Genomic DNA, 18,496 nt, shown 5'->3' with positions numbered 1-18,496 from the left:
AATTTGGAATTTTTTTATTTTTATTTTATACATTTAATAATATAAGGGTAGATTTGTCATTTTGAAAATATATTGCTAACGTGTATTCATCACGCGCCTAATTGCCGGAGAAATCAAACGAAATTTCGTTGGTGTGTAATTTTTGTAAAAAAATTGATAGTTTTAAGAGGTTTTAATTGTACAAAAAGTAGTTCGGAAAATTTTGAGAGAGAGAGAGAGAGAGAGGGAGAGAGAGAGTAAAGTCAGAGTTTTTTTTTTTTTTTTTTTTTGCGCTTTACCTTAGTTTTATATATATATATATAGATATATTTTGGTACATTGATGTGATGTTGATGTTGATGATAAGAGATTAGCACGAGCAGGATTGGGACTACACAATTACCAAAAGGGTAGTAAACAGAGCCCATGATTAAAAACCTACTAACTTCAATAATTCTCTCCATTAGTGTCCTTATACAAACAACACATGGCCTCAAAATCGCCACCCCTCCACAAAAAAACCGCCTTAACGATCGTACCCCCAATGCGGAAAACCGGTGTGGAGGACAAAATAGTAATAATACATTACGAAATCAAAATTTTCAAATAGCCCAGACGAGGCCCACGCATGTCACGTCCAAATGCAATTATACAGAAGATCCAAAAAGAGTCTGTTACCTCCACTCACGATATCGACTCGCTTCCTCAATAGACGAACCACAACCGTTGGATCATCGCTCTATTCGAAAAGGACAACATAGTAATTTACTAGTGAAACTGACTATAAATAGTGGAGCTCTTCTTCCATCGACCCTTGTTTCTGCAAACCCTAGAAACGAAGGAGGTTATTTATTTCTGCTTCAGTTCAGGGAATGCGGAAAAATGATGAGAGCTTCGCTGTCTAATCCTGACTCCGTTGGGAGGGCCAAAAAAGCCATCGCCGGCCGGAATTGCCACCGGAAACACGTGGAGGACGGGTGATTAATTCCTCCGCCTCTATTACTATTTGTAACTACTGTAAGTTTTTCCGTTTCCATTCTTCTCTCCTAATCCTATCAATATCAAATGACGAAAATCAGTGAGAAATGTAACGGCCATCACGTGCTTCATGGAAAGTACGAGCTCGGACGTCAATTAGGTCACGGCACGTTCGCCAAGGTGTATCATGCTCGCAACTTGAAGACGGGCAAGAACGTGGCGATGAAAGTGGTTGGGAAAGAGAAGGTGATTAAAGTTGGGATGATGGATCAAGTCAAGCGAGAAATATCGGTAATGAAGATGGTGAAGCATCCGAACATAGTGGAGCTTCACGAGGTCATGGCCAGCAAAACCAAGATCTACTTCGCCATGGAGCTCGTCCGCGGCGGCGAATTGTTCAGCAAGGTCGCCAACGGTCGCCTCCGCGAGGAAGTAGCGAGAAATTACTTCCAGCAGCTGATCTCCGCCATCGACTTCTGCCACAGCCGCGGCGTCTACCACCGCGATCTGAAGCCGGAGAACCTCTTATTGGACGACGATGAAAATCTTAAGGTCACCGATTTCGGACTCAGCGCGTTGTCGGTTCACCTAAGGCAGGACGGACTCTTGCACACTACATGTGGTACGCCGGCATACGTAGCGCCGGATGTGATCGGAAAGAAAGGATACGACGGAGCGAAGGCAGATATTTGGTCCTGCGGAGTCATTCTGTTTGTTCTCTTAGCTGGATTTTTACCGTTTCAGGATGATAACGTCGTTGCGATGTATCGAAAAATCCACAGAGGAGACTTCACGTGTCCGCCGTGGTTCTCGTCGGAAGCTCGAAGACTGATCACGAAAATGTTAGATCCGAATCCTGATACTCGGATTACGATAGCGAAAATCATGGATTCGTCATGGTTCAAGAAGTCGGTGCCAAAGTCTTTGATGACGAAAGAAGAGCATGAGTTCGAATGTGCAAGTGTTGTTGAAGATGGTGAAAAGAGGAAGGAAACAGAGACATTGAATGCGTTTCATATAATTTCATTATCGGAAGGGTTCGATTTGTCGCCAATGTTCGAGGAGAAGAAGAGGGAAGAGAAGGAGCATATGAGGTTCGCGACGATGAGACCGGCGAGCAGCGTGATATCGATACTGGAGGCGTTGGCCAAGGCGATGAAGTTCAGCGTCAAGAAGAGCGACTCCGTTGTGAGATTGCAGGGGCAAGAGAGCGGACGGAAGGGTAAGTTGGGGATCGAGGCGGACATCTTGGCCGTGACGCCGTCGTTTCTGGTGGTGGAGGTGAAGAAGTCGAGTGGTGACACTCTGGAGTACAATCGGTTCTGTAGCAAGGAGCTCCGACCGGCGCTCAAGGACATCGTCTGGACGTCGTCAACCGGAGACTCAACTACGCCTGCTTGAAAAGATCTGAAATTGGAGTTGAGTAATTGCTTTTTAGATTCAAAATAGAATCTGTGTTTTGTGATATGTTATTCTTGTGTGTGACGGTGTGTTTAGATTGTGAAATATGGAATGGTACTCGAATCAGAAATTGATTTGTTCGATGCAACTAATAACTTATTAATTGTGATTATGTTTGTTTGTGCTTAATGTTTAGTAGACATGTTTTTTAATTTTATTTTTAATTACTCGTAATAATTTTCTGAAAACAGATTCGGTTTTCGTTACCATCATTTGTCGTAAGAATTTTGTTTCATAGCTTTAAAAATCTGAGAGACAAATTGATGCAAACACGAAAGCAACATTGATTCTTAAGCCAAAATGTAAATATCTTATACGGTGCAAACGACATTCAATTCCATGGCACTTGAAAGCACTAGCCTGCCTCTGGATTTGACAGCGAAAATGGGACCACCCCAATACTAGCAAAAGTATCTACTATATAAGAAGGTCCAATTGTTTTAAGGTAGTCAATTGTGATGAATGCAATGGATCTGTCATATTTTGACCCATGTGATTAGTGGGGCCTACTTGGTTAGAGAAAGCTTAGCTCTTCTAACTCTTCCTTAAAAAGACAACACAATAGTAGTGACATTTTGGTCCAGTTGGTTTTGTTTGACGAAATCAGTTCTCAAAATTCTAAAAGGAATAGGGTTTCAGTCAACTATCAACCATAGAAAACAATATATTTATATATTATTCTTATTATTATTATTATTATTCATGTTTATCAAATAACAACATTTACCCCAGGATATTCATCTTCATTCTCTATCCACTTGGAGAATCTTGAGGTCGGTCACTTTTTGTGCTTGGGTTTTGTTTGTGACAACAATGGATAAGATTTTCATCATGTATCCACTTTTTTTCTCAATTATTGTACCTACAAATGGCCTAATATTTTGCACATCCCACTTTTCGAGGATTTAAACATAATCCAATATGACTAGAGTTAAAATTAGTTTCCCGTATCTGTATTTCGTGGTGCACAGAGGAAGGGAGAGCAATTTTTTTTTTTTTTTTTTTCTTTTCAAAAAGCAACAAATATAATTTTAGAAAGATCCGGTTACACCCTCTACATCAGCAATAATTACGTACTCTCTCCAATACAAATTAAAATCTCAATAATAAAAGGCCCCGTAATTAGCTAAATGGTGAGCACATTAGCTTCACGGGTCATAAAGCAAGCTGAGGAACCATCAATAGACATTGGCACAACAATCTACTTGTTCACGGTCACTATCCCTCTGGATATATATTCCTCTAATTTCTATTGGATCTTCTGGAGATATTCCTCTAATTTCTATTGGATGTTTGAATAATTAAGAATATAATAGGGAAAAAAAAACATTACTTGGTGAATTTAGATGCAACTTGACTTGTGATGACCTCTGTTGATGGGTTTGGTGTGGACAGGTGGGAGATATGGGACGAACTATTACATTGACATTGACAAGGTGTCATGATCTCATATTGCCTCAGAAGGTGAAATGTTCAACACCTTTTTACGACGGTTTTAAAACCACCATAAATCAATAAAACTACAACAACGCCAGTGAAAAAAAAGTTCAACTACTTTCAAAATGTTTCCTCCACAAAACACGAGAAAATTTTTAATTTTGCGTGATTGGAATGGAAGGATTTCTCTATAATTGGATTTGAGAAAGGTATTTTCTATGTTTGAAAAGTGAAATTTTAAGGGCCTGTTTACCAACGCTTTTATTTTCTTATTTTTGCTTTCTTCAAAAATAAAATTATGATTTTTATTTCTGAAGTTGAAATATTAAGTAGAATCATGTTCACTAATTTTTTATACTTTCAATATTTCCAAAGCAAGAAATTAGAAAGTAGAATTATGTTCACCACTTTTTTATGCTTTCAATATTTTCAAAGCAAGAAATTAAAAAGCATGTTTAATAATTATAATTTTTATTTTGTAGGTACAAAATTTCTTCAACCCTTCTCTCTCATTTCTTGCCCCAGTTGAACCCAATTCACTCTATCAGCATGGCCCTGCCCAACACCACACAAATATATACACACAAATGATTACAAACATGCACATATATACACATAACCTCTGTATATATAGGTGCCATCCTCTAGATTAATTGGATTCACTCCACCCACCTTTAGGCAAATGAAAATCCCATTTTATGGGCTCCTTACAATTGAACTATAGGAAGCCCCTTATTAGATCACTTAATCGATAAGGATTTCATTGACTTAGTTTGGTTGGTGCAAGATGTGATCCTGATGGTCATATAGAGAAAGTATAGAGAGAGATTGAGGCTACTGATATTCACCTCCTAGAGACCAGTAGATAGAGAAACTAGAAAGAGAAAGTGTTTCTGTCTTCTCTCTCCTCTCATCGGACGCGACTCTGAAGATGCAAGAAATTCATTCTCCTTTATCTCTCTAGAATTCTTACATTTCAATTGAAAAAATCCCCCTTCTTATACACCCGTAATGGTCTATTTATAGACCATTACAAATATTCTCACTAACTGATTACATTGGGCTCCTATTCAAGGGTTTTCTTCCTTTTGGGCCTGACTTTCCAATGGACTTGACCTTCCTCAGTGGATCCTCCAAGCTCAGCCCATTTCGTGATGCTTTTGCATGGGCCATACTTCAATTGTTCGACCCGATCCCATGCCAGCGAGCTATAACCGGCCCATGCCACTTACTGTATGCTCAATTGCCCCTATAATTACTCCCTATTGATTAGGGAGTAATTATTAGAGGCTGCTAATCATGACCTGACGGCTCGAGAAGATCGCATGGGAGAATGGATGGTTAGATTTGGGGGTTGGCGTTTCGAGATTCAAAAAACTCCTCGCTTTCCTGACTCCTCGGCCCTCGGGCCCACCTTGTCTTTATAAGCCTCATAGATGTTCCATCGATTCTCTTTACCGTCTCCATCTCACTTTCTGTTGTTCAAATCTTCTCCGGCGATTTCTTGCAAAAGATCCTCCTTTCAGCGACCTTGCAGTACTCTTTGCCGTTCTCACTTTTTGAGGTTAGTTTCATTTGCATTTTTCTTTCGGAAGACCTCTTTCTTTTCCTTAAAATCTTCATTCATTCTCACCATGACTGTAGATCTAGATGTTCTTCGCATGAAACTTCACCTCCCTGACGATATACAAATTAGAAATTGCCCTAGAGAGGTGAATATTAGAACCGGTGCTGGCCTTTTTCCCGGCGAGGTTCTGTTTTCACACCTTCATTTTAACCTCCTTAGGTTCCCTTTGCATCCTTTCTTTTGCTACGTTTTCAACAAACTGAAACTTTCCCCTTTACAAGTAAACCCAAATTTCCTTAGGATTTTGTCTGTTATGCTACTTCTGATCCGTGACAGAGGTCTAGATCTGGACCTCATAGATCTTCTCCTCTATTACAAGGTTAGCAAGATCAGAACTAATGAACCGTTTTACCACTTTTTCCCCATTGAGAAGAAGTCCATCTGCACAGATAAAATCAAATCCGAGAAGGGTTGGAGGAAAAATATAATTGGGGTTAGGGGAGCCTGGTTCCCTCCAGCTGCAGAGGATTTTCCTATCCCGAGCGCTTTTGGAGAGTGCTCTGTCTTTTCTTACAAGAAATACAAAATCCATAAAAGTGACTGTCCTTGCGAGATTTGCATTCCCCGTTTTTGTACTTTCTTGTGCCGTTCTTCGGCATTCCTTGTGATGATTTGAGCTACGGTGTGTGCAGGGATAGGGATAACTACCTGAAGCAGTACGTTTTGACCAACGTTCCCTCCTGCTCGGACTTCCTCACTTCAGATAACCTCCTTACTCTCTCAGCCCTCGACAAGACAATGAGTCAATTCCAGATCCCTTCCTTTGGCAAGAGGAAAACTGCCCCCAGGCCTGTTATCACCCCTGCAGTAAATTCTTCACCAGCTTCAGCATTTTCCTCTGCTACCCTTTCTGATACCACACCTTCCACCTATCCGACCGTGACGGCTACTGACCCGGTCTCCAACACAGCGACCGCCATTCCGAACGTGACCCCCACTGTCAGCAATCTTCCGGGCTCTACTATTGCTTCCGCACGGGAAAAGGCAAGAGGAAAAAGGCACTAGCTTGATAGTGCCCTCAGCGTTGATGATGTTCCTTTGTCACAGAGGGTTAGGCCCTCTGGGCCAAATGTGATATCTCTAGCAAGGCCTCCTCAGACTAGGCCCCCTACCCCTTCTGGGCATGCCTCTAGCTCAGGAATGGCACCATGGAACCCTCGCTTCATTCGAATAGACGGATCGTCTGTAAAACTGAACGAGACCATGTTCAAGGATGGTCAGACCGCTATGGCATACTACAGGAGCATGTGGACTCCCAAGGACATTGAGGTAGCCAAGGGTCTGTTTCAGAAGGAAGTGTTCAGCCGATTTCCCTTATCTGCCATGGAGGTAACTTCTGCCTCTTAGTCAATAAATCTTTATACAGTTTTTACACCTAATTTCTTCTAACCATCTGCTCGGCTTAACCAGTTGTCCTGTAGGATGATGGCTATGCAGAAGCAGGTTGAGCTTGTGAACGCCAAGGTTCGTACGCTCTCTGACAGCTTTAATGCAGCGAACAAGGAGAACGATGCTTTGGCTGCTCAGAAGACCGGGTTAATGGTTCAGCTTGGTAAGGTTGAAAAGGAGAGGGACTCGCTGAGAAAGGAGACCGACTCTCTTCAGGATGAGAAGAATGCATTGCAGCTCGAGAAGAACGTCTGGCATACCGAGCCGGAATCCCTTAAGGCTGAAAAGGAAGAACTGCTACGCCTTCTGAGTAATGAGCAATCCGTTCGGATGGCCTTTGAGAAAAGGGCTTTGGACAAGCGCAATGTTTTACTCGACACCATTAGTAGGGTGAATGGGGGTATGCTTGTTCTGCATGCTCGATTTTTCAGAGTTGGGGCCCTCAGATATGCTCAAGGGTTCCGAGAGGGTTATGCCGATCGTGTTCTGGGTGAGGTCAGACTGGTTCTACCCCTGATGATGTTGACAGGGAGCTGGGGATTGACCCTCCGGGTATTTATGCCGATCCAGACTCCACCGCTGCTGAGGGCATATTTGATGAGTGCCAAGAGATTGCCTCTTCCCGGATCACTCTTACTCCTTCTGCTGCTCTGACTTTGGACATTCTTCCTCTGTCCACCGTGACTCCATCTGTTACTGCTGCTGAAGATAACCCTCAGCGGAATGATTCTTCAAACGCTACTGAGGGTAGGACTTAGCAAAACAATTCTGTCATTCAGCTCGACTCTCCTCCCCGTGAGGATAGTGACACCAATAATGATGAGGAGACCGTCCAGCACCATCAAGAGGCAAACGCTTCTTAGTTAGAACCTTTTTGATGTATTGACTTTCATTCTTTTGCATTTTTGCCATCTGTATACCTTATCGTTTTTGTAACTCTTTAAACTTTATTATTAATGAGATGGCCGACTTCTAATCAAACTCTTTCTGTAAATTCTTTTGATTTAATGATCTGATCTGGTTCTTCCCTGTATGTTAGTGGTTGGCTTTCAGCTATTGTGTCACAGCAAGAGTAGTTTTTTGTGCAAGTTTTTGGCGTTCAGCTCATGGTACCGAAGGCCACTTACTTTGCTAAGCGGTTGGCGCTCAGTCAGAACGCCACTTACCAATTTTATTTTTTTTTTTGGCAAGTTTTTGGCGTTCGACTCATAGTGCCTGCTGCCACTTACTTTGCTGAGTGGTTGGCGCTCGGCTAGAATGACACTTGCCACTTTCACTCTTTTATTTCTTTTGGCAAGTTTTTGGCGTTCGGCTCATAGTGCCAGCTGCCACTTACTTTGCTGAGTGGTTGGCGCTCGGTTAGAATGCCACTTGCCACTTTCACTCTTTTATTTCTTTTGGCAAGTTTTTGGCGTTCGGCTCATAGTGCCAGCTGCCACTTACTTTGCGTAGGTGCTTGGCGCTCAGCTAAAATGCCACTTGCCACTTGGCTTTTTATTTTTTAATCAGTGTTTGGCGTTCGGCTCATAGTGCAAGCTGCCACTTACTTTGCGTAGGTGTCTGGCGCTCGGCTAGAATGCCACTTGCCACTTGACTTTTTATTTCTTAGCAAGTGTTTGGCGTTCTGCTCATAGTGCCAGTTGCCACTTACTTTGGTTAAATGCCTGGCGCTAGGCTAGAATGCCACTTTGCCACTTGGTTTTGCTATTTTTACTTTATCAACCTCTTAAAGAGGAATATTATTTTTATAAATCTCAGAAACTTGTACATTCACCTGTATTCAATTGAAAATGAACAAAATTCAATATTGAAATTCAACTTTTTATTGATAATACCTCTTCAAAGAAATAGCATTCCAAAGCTTGTTAACCAGCCTTCCGGCCATGGTTTCTAAGGTATATGCCCCCTTTCCCATGGCTTCTGCAAATCTGTATGGACCTTCCCATGGTGGCATCATCTTTTTGACTATCCCCACCTTCTTTTTCAGAACCATATCACCCGGTGTAAAGTCTCTGTGCTTTACTTTTTTGTTATGGCTATTAGTAAGCGTCTACTGGTAGGATACAAGCCTTACCGCCGCTGCATCTTTTTTTGCCTCCAATAAATCGAGGTTAAACCTCAACATACTGTCATTATGCTTTCTGTTCCATGCCAAGATTCGAACAATCGGAACCATGTGCTCGACCGGTATAACTGCCTCGGTACCATACGCCATGGTGAATGGGATTTCTCCGGTCAATCGCCTTGGGGTCGTTCTGTAAGCCCATAGGACGTTCGGCAGTTCATCTAACCATTTTTCTTTCTTTTCTTCAAGCTTCTTCTTGATACAAGCAAAGATTGTTCTATTTGTGATTTCTGCCTGTCCATTGGCCTGGGGGTGACTTACTGCCGCCAGCTTTTGATTAATTCCATATTCCTCCAACAACCCTCTTACTTGCTTACTGTCAAGGTTGGTCCCATTATCCATGACGATTGACCTCGGAACACCAAACCAGCAAATAATATTACTCCAAATGAACCGTCTCACATGAGTTTGAGTAACGCTCGGGTACGGCTCTGCTTCCACCCACTTAGTAAAGTAATCTGTAGCCAGCAGCACATACTTGTTCTGAACTCTTGCAGTTGGTAAAAGACCAACCACATCTATCCCCCACTGTGCGAAAGGCCATGGTGTGGCCATTACGTGCAAGTCCTCAGGTGGTTAGTGAATCAGTGGTCCGAACCTTTGGCACTTATCGCACCTTCTGGACAATTCTTCCGCATCTCGCGACATGTTCGGCCAGAAGTACCCTTGCGTCATTGCTTTGTGCACTAAAGACCTCCCCCCTGAGTGGTTTCCACATACTCCTTCATGAATAGCTCGTAGTATCTGCTGAGCCTCTGTAGGGGTGATGCAATTTAAGTACGGTCCGGAAAAAGATCTTCTGTACAACTGGTTATGCACTATGGCGTACTTTGCAGCATTCGATTTGATTTTCCTAGCCTCATCTCTTTGCTCAGGCAGAGTACCATCCCGGATTTAAGTTATGATCGGATCAATCCAGTTTGGCTCATATGGAATAACATTCACTTGCCAAGGATCTGAGCCCGAAGGTTCTTCGAAAATGGATGGCTGGTTTAATATTCCTATTGGAATCACCCTTGCCAATGTTTCTCTAGAACCCGAGGCACTACATGCTAGCCGATCAGCATCCTCGTTATGCTCCCTCGGAATTTGAATGAATTCAATTTTTTCAAAGTTCTTGGCCTCCCGCATAATAGCAGAATGATATGCTTCCATCGTTTCATCCTTGGTTTCATACTCGCCATTCACCTGCCGAACAATTAACTGCGAGTCACTAAAAACAGTCAAATTCCTGACCTTCAGCTTCTTGGCAAGCTTAATTTTTGCCAGTAGTGCTTCATACTCCGCCTCATTGTTCGTGGCTCCAAATTCAAGCCGAAGCGCTTGACTTAAGGATGTACCTTCCGGTGTCTGCAGTTTGATCCTAATGCCTACACCCATCTGATTTGAGGATCCATCGATGAAGAGTTTCCATAAGCAACCACGAAGGTCTTCCTCCATATCCTCCGAATCATATTCTAGTAAGAAATTTGCCACCGCTTGCCCTTTGACTGCTGTTCTGGGTTCGTATGTGATATCGAATGAGCTTAACTCTATGGCCCACTTCGTCATTGTTCCTGAGAGATCTGGTTTGTGCAGGATTATTCTGATAGGGAAAGTGGTTAAAACGATGATGGGATGGGATTCAAAGTAATGCCTGAGCTTTCTTTTCACATGCACTAGCGAGAGTATCACCTGCTCTGCCTTTGAATAACGCCTTTCGGCCTCAGTCATTGTTTTGCTAACGTAGAACACTGGATATTGCTTCCCTTCTGCATAGCGGATCAAAACACCACTTGTCGCGATGCTGGATACTCCGAGATATAAAAATAGCTTTTCGCCCGGTTCTGGAGCTGACAGGACCGGAAGGTTCTGCATATACTTTTTCAGAGTAGTTAACGCTAGACGCTGTTCATCCCCCCAAACTTGCCTGCCATGGCTTTGTATTGTGTCAAAAAAATGGTTTGCAGCGATCTGACAATTTGGAAATGAACCGGTTCAATGCAGCGATCCGTCCCGTAAGTGTTTGCACTTCTTTGACTGTCGTCGGCTCGGCATTCTTAGTCAGAGCTTCTGCTTGGGCAGGGCTTGCCTCGATGCCTCTAAGATTAACCACGTGCCCCAGGAATTGGCCAGAACTTACACCGAATGAGCACTTGGTTGGATTGAGCTTCATTCCATACTGCCTCAGCACATCAAATACGTCTCGTAGATGTTTCACATGGTCAACTTTTTTCTTACTTTTTACCACCATGTCATCAATGTAAGCTTCCACGGTCTTCCCTATTTGTCCCTTAAAAATTTTGCTAATAAGTCTTTGGTAAGTTGCTCCGGCGTTTTTCAGTCCGAATGGCATGACTTTGTAGCAATACGTCCCGCGTTCGGTAACGAAGGAAGTTTTTTCTTCATCAGCAGGGTCCATGGGGATCTGATTATAACCTGAATAAGCATCTAAAAAGGTCAAACGTTCATATCCAGTAGTTACATCCACCATTTGATCAATCTTTGACAGCGGGAAGCTATCCTTCGGACAGGCTTTGTTTAAATTGGTGAAATCAATGCACACTCGCCATTTCCCATTCTTTTTCTGCACAACGACAATATTTGATAACCAGTTAGGTTAGTACATTTCTCTTACAAACCCCGCATCAAGCAGCTTGTCAACTTCCTCGGCAATGATCCGGTTGCGCTCGGGAGCAAACCGTCGCTGGTTCTGCTTTACAGGTTTTGTATTGGGATTAACGTTCAAGGAGTGACAAGATATAGAAGGATCGATCCTTGGCATGTCTAGGTGACTCCATGCAAATACATCTGTGTTTTGAGACAAGAAAGTAACTAACTCCTGTTTCTCCTCCTCAGCGAGTCGTTCCCCCACTCTGGTTGTTCGTTCCAGTCGGAACTGATCAATCTGCACATCAACCAGGGGTTCTTCAGTCAAGTCCACTGGCTCCTCCTCCCCATTCTGCTTGGAGGGAGGTTCCTGTAATTGCTATCTCAGACTTGCTGAACGAATGAGAGCTTTCCCTTTTCCGGCATGCTTCAGCGTTACTGAATAACATTCTTTAGCTGCAACCTGGTCCCCATGAATGTCAATCACTTTGGTCCCGTTTGGCCCCAGGCATCTCATCACCTGATGCAGAGTGGAATGAACACCTTGAACTCTGTGAATCTACCTTCTGCCCATCAGAAGATTGTAAGAGGGATGAATTTCAACAACCACAAAGTTTTCCATCAGAACCCTCTCGGCAACACGTACCGCTACCTCCACCGTACCAAGGGGGTCCACTCGTTTTCCATCGAACCCTAGTAGAGGATTCCCGGTGGATTTTAGCCGATCCTGCTTGATCTCGAGCCGATCAAATGTATCCCTTGGCATGATGTTCGCACTACTTCTAGGATCAATCAGAACTCTGCGCACCAAGCATTTTGCCACTGTCAAACTTACGACCAACGGGTCCTCATGAGGGATCTGAACACGCAATAGATCTGTTCCGTCAAACTTTATCTGCATTGATGTGCTCTGTTGGTGCAGAGTGTTGACACTGCCTATCCTTCTCTTCATCTGTGCCTGGCGAAGGCGTGTTCGAAGCAGTTCATCTGACTCTTTAGTAGGCTCAGGCCGACCGTGAATTGCATTGATTATTCGGACTGGTTGCGTGTTGTGAGAATTCGACTTCTGATTCCTCTTCACGTGCTCCATTGGTCGGTTCTGTTCCACCGCTGGGTCTTGAATATAACTTGCGAACTCCCCTCTGGCTATCAGCATCTCTACCTATCTCCTTAGGTTCCTGCATTTGTTAATCTGATGGCCAAAGTCAGAATGAAATGCACAGTGCTTAGACTAATCCCTCTGTTCGAGGGGTTGTCTGATTGGTAAAGGAGGTCAGAACTTATCTTTATTTTCTTGGTACAGTCTTGCTAAGGTAACTTTCAATAGAGTAACCAGCTCTTCCTCTCTGGGCCTCTTCTCAGATTTTCACGAGGAGCGTTGTGGCTGAACCTGCTTTTGTCTGATCTTTGCTTTGGTCTTTTCTTCCGTGGATATGACGGATGTCTTCCGAGCGTTTGCCGCCTCTTCTTTTTCCAAGCGCACAAATCCATCGGCTCTTTCATTAAGTTCATCCATAGTTTTCGGCGTGTTCACCACGAAGCTTGTGTGGAATGGGGTGCCACGAGTCATGGCCAGTATAAATGCTTGAACTGCCGTTGAAGGGTGATATTCAATTACCATGCTCTTGGTAAGGTTAAACCTGGTTAGGAAAGCCTGGAGACGCTCATCAGCATGCTGCTTCATTGTGAATAAGCTCGAAATGTCCTTCGCTGGACGCTTATTTCCATAATATTGGCTTATGAACCGATCACACAAGCTTCAGAAACTATCCACTGAGCCCTTCGACAGGTTCTTGAACCAATTCAGAGTTGGTCCAGCTAGACTCGTAGGAAAGCATTTGCACATCAAAGAGTCATTCTCAGTGTTCAGAGCCATTTTCAACTAGATGTGATACACATGATCGATCGGATCGATCGTTCCGTCGAACAGAATAAAAAAGGGCATGGAAAATTTCCTCGGACTCGGAGTATTCAGAATCTCATCGATGAACGGTGAATCAACCGTTCGAGCTGCTGAACGGAGTGTTTCATTTTCCCTCTGGAACCCCGCAGTTGCTCTCTGGTCTACAGATCTCCTCTCTGAGCCGTGATAGTCGAACGTCGTTATGGAAGGTCGATAAATCGGATCGAATGATCTGTCCTCAACAAAATCTTTGCGCTATAGAGGCATAGCTTTGTGACGATCCAACTCTATTGTTTCACCTCAGCTGAGTGTTTCTTGATGTGGATCAAAAGTCATTGCTTCGTTTCGCCTGATCTGCTCACGCCGTGGATCCACGTGAGTCGATCCTTTACGATCATCAATACGACGAAGATTTGGCGGCAAACCATTTGGCCAGATTTCCTCGCGGTGAGGATCTATCAGATTGTTTCTGACTTCCTCGCCGTGATATACCGCATCGGTACGTGCAACTTCTTCTCCTACCGGGAGTGGTCGCGGAATTACTGGAGCTTCTTGACGCTGCATTTCAGTCCTTAGATCCGCATTTGCTCTCCGGAAAGCTTCGATCATGCTCATTAACTCATCAAGTTTCACCTGCTGGACGTTCTTTACCGTATTGGAGTTCTCACCCCCTATCATGATTCCGAATCGAAGCAAAGGCATGAATTACGAACTCCGAAACAGATCTGAGCGTCACCGATGCAAATTCCGTTAGATCTGGGCTCAACTTCACCGAATCGTGGTCACCGTTTGCTAGATCTAAGCTTTTCTAGCTTTGATCTCACCGAATCTGACTGCAGTTGAACGAATCACAGTTGTGTCATTCCGAAGCAAATGCCTCAGAATCGACAATAAGCAAGAATTCTCTCTGAACAAACTACAATCTCACTGATCTGGATTCAACTTGCAGAAATCAAATTGTGTGCTCACAAACTTGATTGAACTAACATGATACTGATTAGGCTCGAATCGATCTTCTTCATCGTTCCCACAGATGGCGCCAATTGAAGATGCAAGAAATTCATTCTCCTTTTTCTCTCTAGAATTCTTGCACTTCAATAGAAAAAATCCCCCTTCTTATCCACCCGTAATGGTCTATTTATAGACCATTACAAATATTCTTACTAACTGATTACATTGGGCTCCTATTCAAAAGTTTTCTTCTTTTTGGGCCTGACTTTCCAATGGGCTTGACCTTCCTCAGTGGATCCTCCAAGCTCGGCCCATTCCGTGGTGCTTTTGTATGGGTCATACTTCAATTGTTCGCCAATCCTATGCCAGCGAGCTATAACCGGCCCATGCCACTTACTACATCTTCAGACTCTAACTCCATCATCGGTGGTGGCAGTTTGTGGTGGTAGAGAGAAGAAGAGAGGAAAAAGATGGTGGCGGTGAGGCGACTAATATTCACCTCCTAGAGACCAGTAGAGAGAGAAAGTGTTTGTCTTCTCTCTCTCTTCTCATCGGATGCGACTCCGACTCCATTATCGGCGGTAGCGGTTTGTGGTGGTAGAGAGAAGAAGAGCAGAAAAAGATGGTTTGTGCCGGCCGGGTAGAGATGGGTGTTGATTTTAGAAAATTTTTCCTTTTCTTATTTATGAATAATGAGGAAATAATTTTTGTGAACGGTGTAAAAATTAAAGAAAGCACAGAATTCTCAGTTTTTCTTCCCTTCACAAAATTAAAAAGTAATTTTACAAAATTAAAAAATAAAAATATTTTTATTAAACATAATTTTTACTTTTAATTCTTAATTTTATTAATTGATAGTAAAAATTAGGAATCATTTATGTTACTAAACAAACCTTAAGTGCTAGTTTGGTGTGAAAGAATGAAATAGAATGGAATGGGAATAAAGTTAGGAATGGAACGAGAACAGAATGGAATGGGAATGATGATTCCCATTCTTTTGTTTGGTTGCAAACATGGAATGTTAAAAATAAAATGATTATTTCCATTTGCTTGTTTGGTTGTACTTAAACATTGAAATGGATTGAATTTATATTATTTTACCTTTATCATTTATTTATATTGTTTTCTTCAAATTACCTTTATCATTAATAAAAAAAATTAACTAAAAAATTAACATCAATTTTTTTCCAATCCAATGGTTAGAAATAGCCTACTGTAAGAAGGAATTGGGGCAAGAGATAGAGAGAGAAAGTAGAGAGAAAAAATAAATTGGGCAAGTGAGGTGTTGGAGATTGGGAGAGAAAAGTCAATGGGGAGAAGGAATCGACTGAATAAGGGTGAGGACGGATCCGATTTGATCGGCGGCGACGAACAGCGGTGATCTAAGCTCCGTTACAAACTTCATCGGTGAAGCTTACAATCCAGTCAAATGAAGTTGCAGTGTTTGCTGGCGGTGAAACTCCACAACGGCGACCTTTTTGACCCTCTTCCCAAGTTGGTTTCAGCAATTCTTTCACAAAATCAATGAGAGAATCATGAAAAAGCTTCAGTGCTTTTGGGTGCCTGTTCTTTATTTAAGCTAAAGCTTCAGTACTTTTGGGTCAATGAGAGAAACGTAGATATAGAGAGAGAGAGGCATATATATACAAGTTGGTTTGCTTCACTCAGATCTACTTTTGATTTTTTGTTGCGTCTTGGTCCATCACTTTGAAGTTCAAGATCAATATTATGTTTGTTAGACAATGGGTTGGATTGGGTTCTGGTATGTTTCACCGTTGATGGAGGAGATGATGATGTCGGCAGTGGGTTTCATAGAGGAGATGAAGATGCCGACGTGGTTTTGTAATTTGTTAGGTTTTATTTTTTAATATTTTTTTGGTTTGTATTTTTGTAAAGTAGGAATGGAATGGTCTTCATTTTGTAAGAAGGTGGAATAGTTTTGATGGGATGACCATTCTCCAAGAATGGTAGAGAATGACAATTCTAACTTTAAAATTGGGCACCAAACACAAGAATAAAATAAAACCATTCCATTCCACTTTCTTTATATTCCATTTCACCATACCAAACTAGCCCTAAAAGAATTAGGATTTGATGGAAGGTGAAAACTTACACAACTGCATTTTTTCCTATACCAAAATTACCCCTAATATTTTTAGGTTCTCAAACTCAAACTCATCTATTATTCTTTCACTCTCTCTCATCTTTTAAAAACTACAATGGACTAGTTTTCAATTTTTCATTTGAAGTTGCGTGCTAGTATTTCATTCCACCTTTGAAATATTTCCGATTTATTAGTTTTCATGTAATTACTGAATATTTTGTGGGTTTTTTTTTTTTTTTTTTTTTTTTTTTTTTTTTTTTTCGGTTGATGCATTTATACGTTATTATATTAACACATCCATTGGGTTACAAATGGTACAAAATTTATTTTTCTTCCAAATAGAAAAACGAAATTCCATTTTAATTAGAATCTAATTCCTTTTCTCATTCCAATTTTAAATACCAAAAAGATTTGACATAGCGTACTCTTCAAATTAAAACTCTTTGCAAACCAAGTAAACTAATCTAATAGCATAGTCCTAATATATAATGCAAATTTTTCAAAACAATAAAAATAAACTATAAAGAGACCAATACCAAATATGCATCTGGGCATATAAATGCACGGGCATATATATTTATTCATAAATCTAATTGTATATATTATTTCATTACTATTATTATTATTATTATTATTTTTCTTTCACTTTCTTGTCATCTAAACTAATTAAATAATATTTTTTAACAATTTTCTTTTAAAAAAATTTTTACTAACCAAATACATAATAAAAAAATTATTTTTCTTTTCGCTAAATAAAAAATTATTATTTTTTTTTCCTTTCAATTCACCTTTTTTATCTTTCACTGCCTATCGTAAATTTTTAACTAAGCAAAGAATCCTTTAAGATGCTAACCTAAGACAGCATTAAGCTTAATAAGAATAAAAACCTCGTACAAATCTACTGACATTAGACTATTGATTTAGGAAAGAGCATAATTGAATTCATTAACCAATAAACATTTCATTTTTGAGGTGGTGATTACTTTATTGTTTTTAGAATTTAGTTGGGTGGGCTAGCAAAATTGACTGCCGCTTTTGTGCTTGGGAGCAAGTGCAATTAGCTAGCAATTTTATTTAGTCGCATAATGATGATTAGGACCATGATAATAATCAAAACACGTACAATAATACTACCATTGACAAGTCTATTCTAACCGACCACCTCGAATTCCACTAATTACGCTTCAAAATTTGGATTACGAGTAATCTTATCTAAATGTGATGTCATAATCATTATTGCAGTTGAATGATGTGAAGTGGGCCTGTAGAAACTGAAATTGATTAACAAATGGTCACCATCAAAGGCCGTAACTTGGGCAGCCCAATCCAGCCCAACTCAAAAATTTTAAAATTAAGACTTATAATTCACAAATCGGGTTCATATTTGGGTTGGGTTTTATTAAAATTCAGACATGTTTGGGTTGAGCTTGGGCTCAACCCGAACCCAACTTAAAATCCAAAATAAAAAAATACAAAAAATATTTTTTTTTTCTCCTTTCTCTCTTCTCACTCTCTCTTCGTCCCCTTAGTCGCCGTCAACCCTCACCCTTAGCCGCTGATCCACGGCCGTCGCTGTCCCTCCGCCTCTGCCGACATCGACACCGCAACCCATACATACAAGTTAGTAGTTGCAGAGAAAGAAGGGGGCAAGCTTGAGAGTTGAGAGATAACGGCTGAAACTTGCGAACGGCGAACCTGAACTAGAACGGGCAATGGAAACTGAAAGATACGGGTTTTGATTTTTTAAACAATCTGAAATGATATGTCGATGTGGGTTTGATATAGGTAATAAGTTTTGAACTTTTTTATTCTTGTAGACAGATAGATAAACTGAAATATATGGGATAGATAAACTGAAATATATGGGTTTTGAAGTTCTGATTCTTATTGATTTTGTAATTTGCAGTTGCACATAGAGGCTGAAATGCAGTTGCACAGAGAGGCTGAAATGCT

At 41.4% G+C, this 18,496-nt stretch overlaps 1 protein-coding gene across 1 annotated transcript; it reads left to right on the top strand.

Annotated features, from left to right (window-relative positions):
• The first annotated feature begins 785 nt into the window (after positions 1 to 785).
• LOC132277734 (CBL-interacting serine/threonine-protein kinase 6) lies at positions 786 to 2,547 on the top strand. The gene has a single exon (XM_059779576.1). It carries the CDS (start codon positions 1,045 to 1,047, stop codon positions 2,356 to 2,358), a length of 1,314 nt encoding a protein of 437 aa, XP_059635559.1. The 5' UTR covers positions 786 to 1,044; the 3' UTR covers positions 2,359 to 2,547.
• Positions 2,548 to 18,496: the final 15,949 nt, after the last annotated feature.

The sequence above is a fragment of the Cornus florida genome, unplaced genomic scaffold (assembly GCF_030987335.1).
Source record: "Cornus florida cultivar Cherokee Brave unplaced genomic scaffold, ASM3098733v1 CherokeeBrave_3.0.0_Hap2_Chr10, whole genome shotgun sequence".
Lineage (NCBI taxonomy): Eukaryota > Viridiplantae > Streptophyta > Magnoliopsida > Cornales > Cornaceae > Cornus > Cornus florida.
Note: the sequence above shows the minus strand (reverse complement) of the source record. Positions and strands in the feature narration are given on the sequence as shown.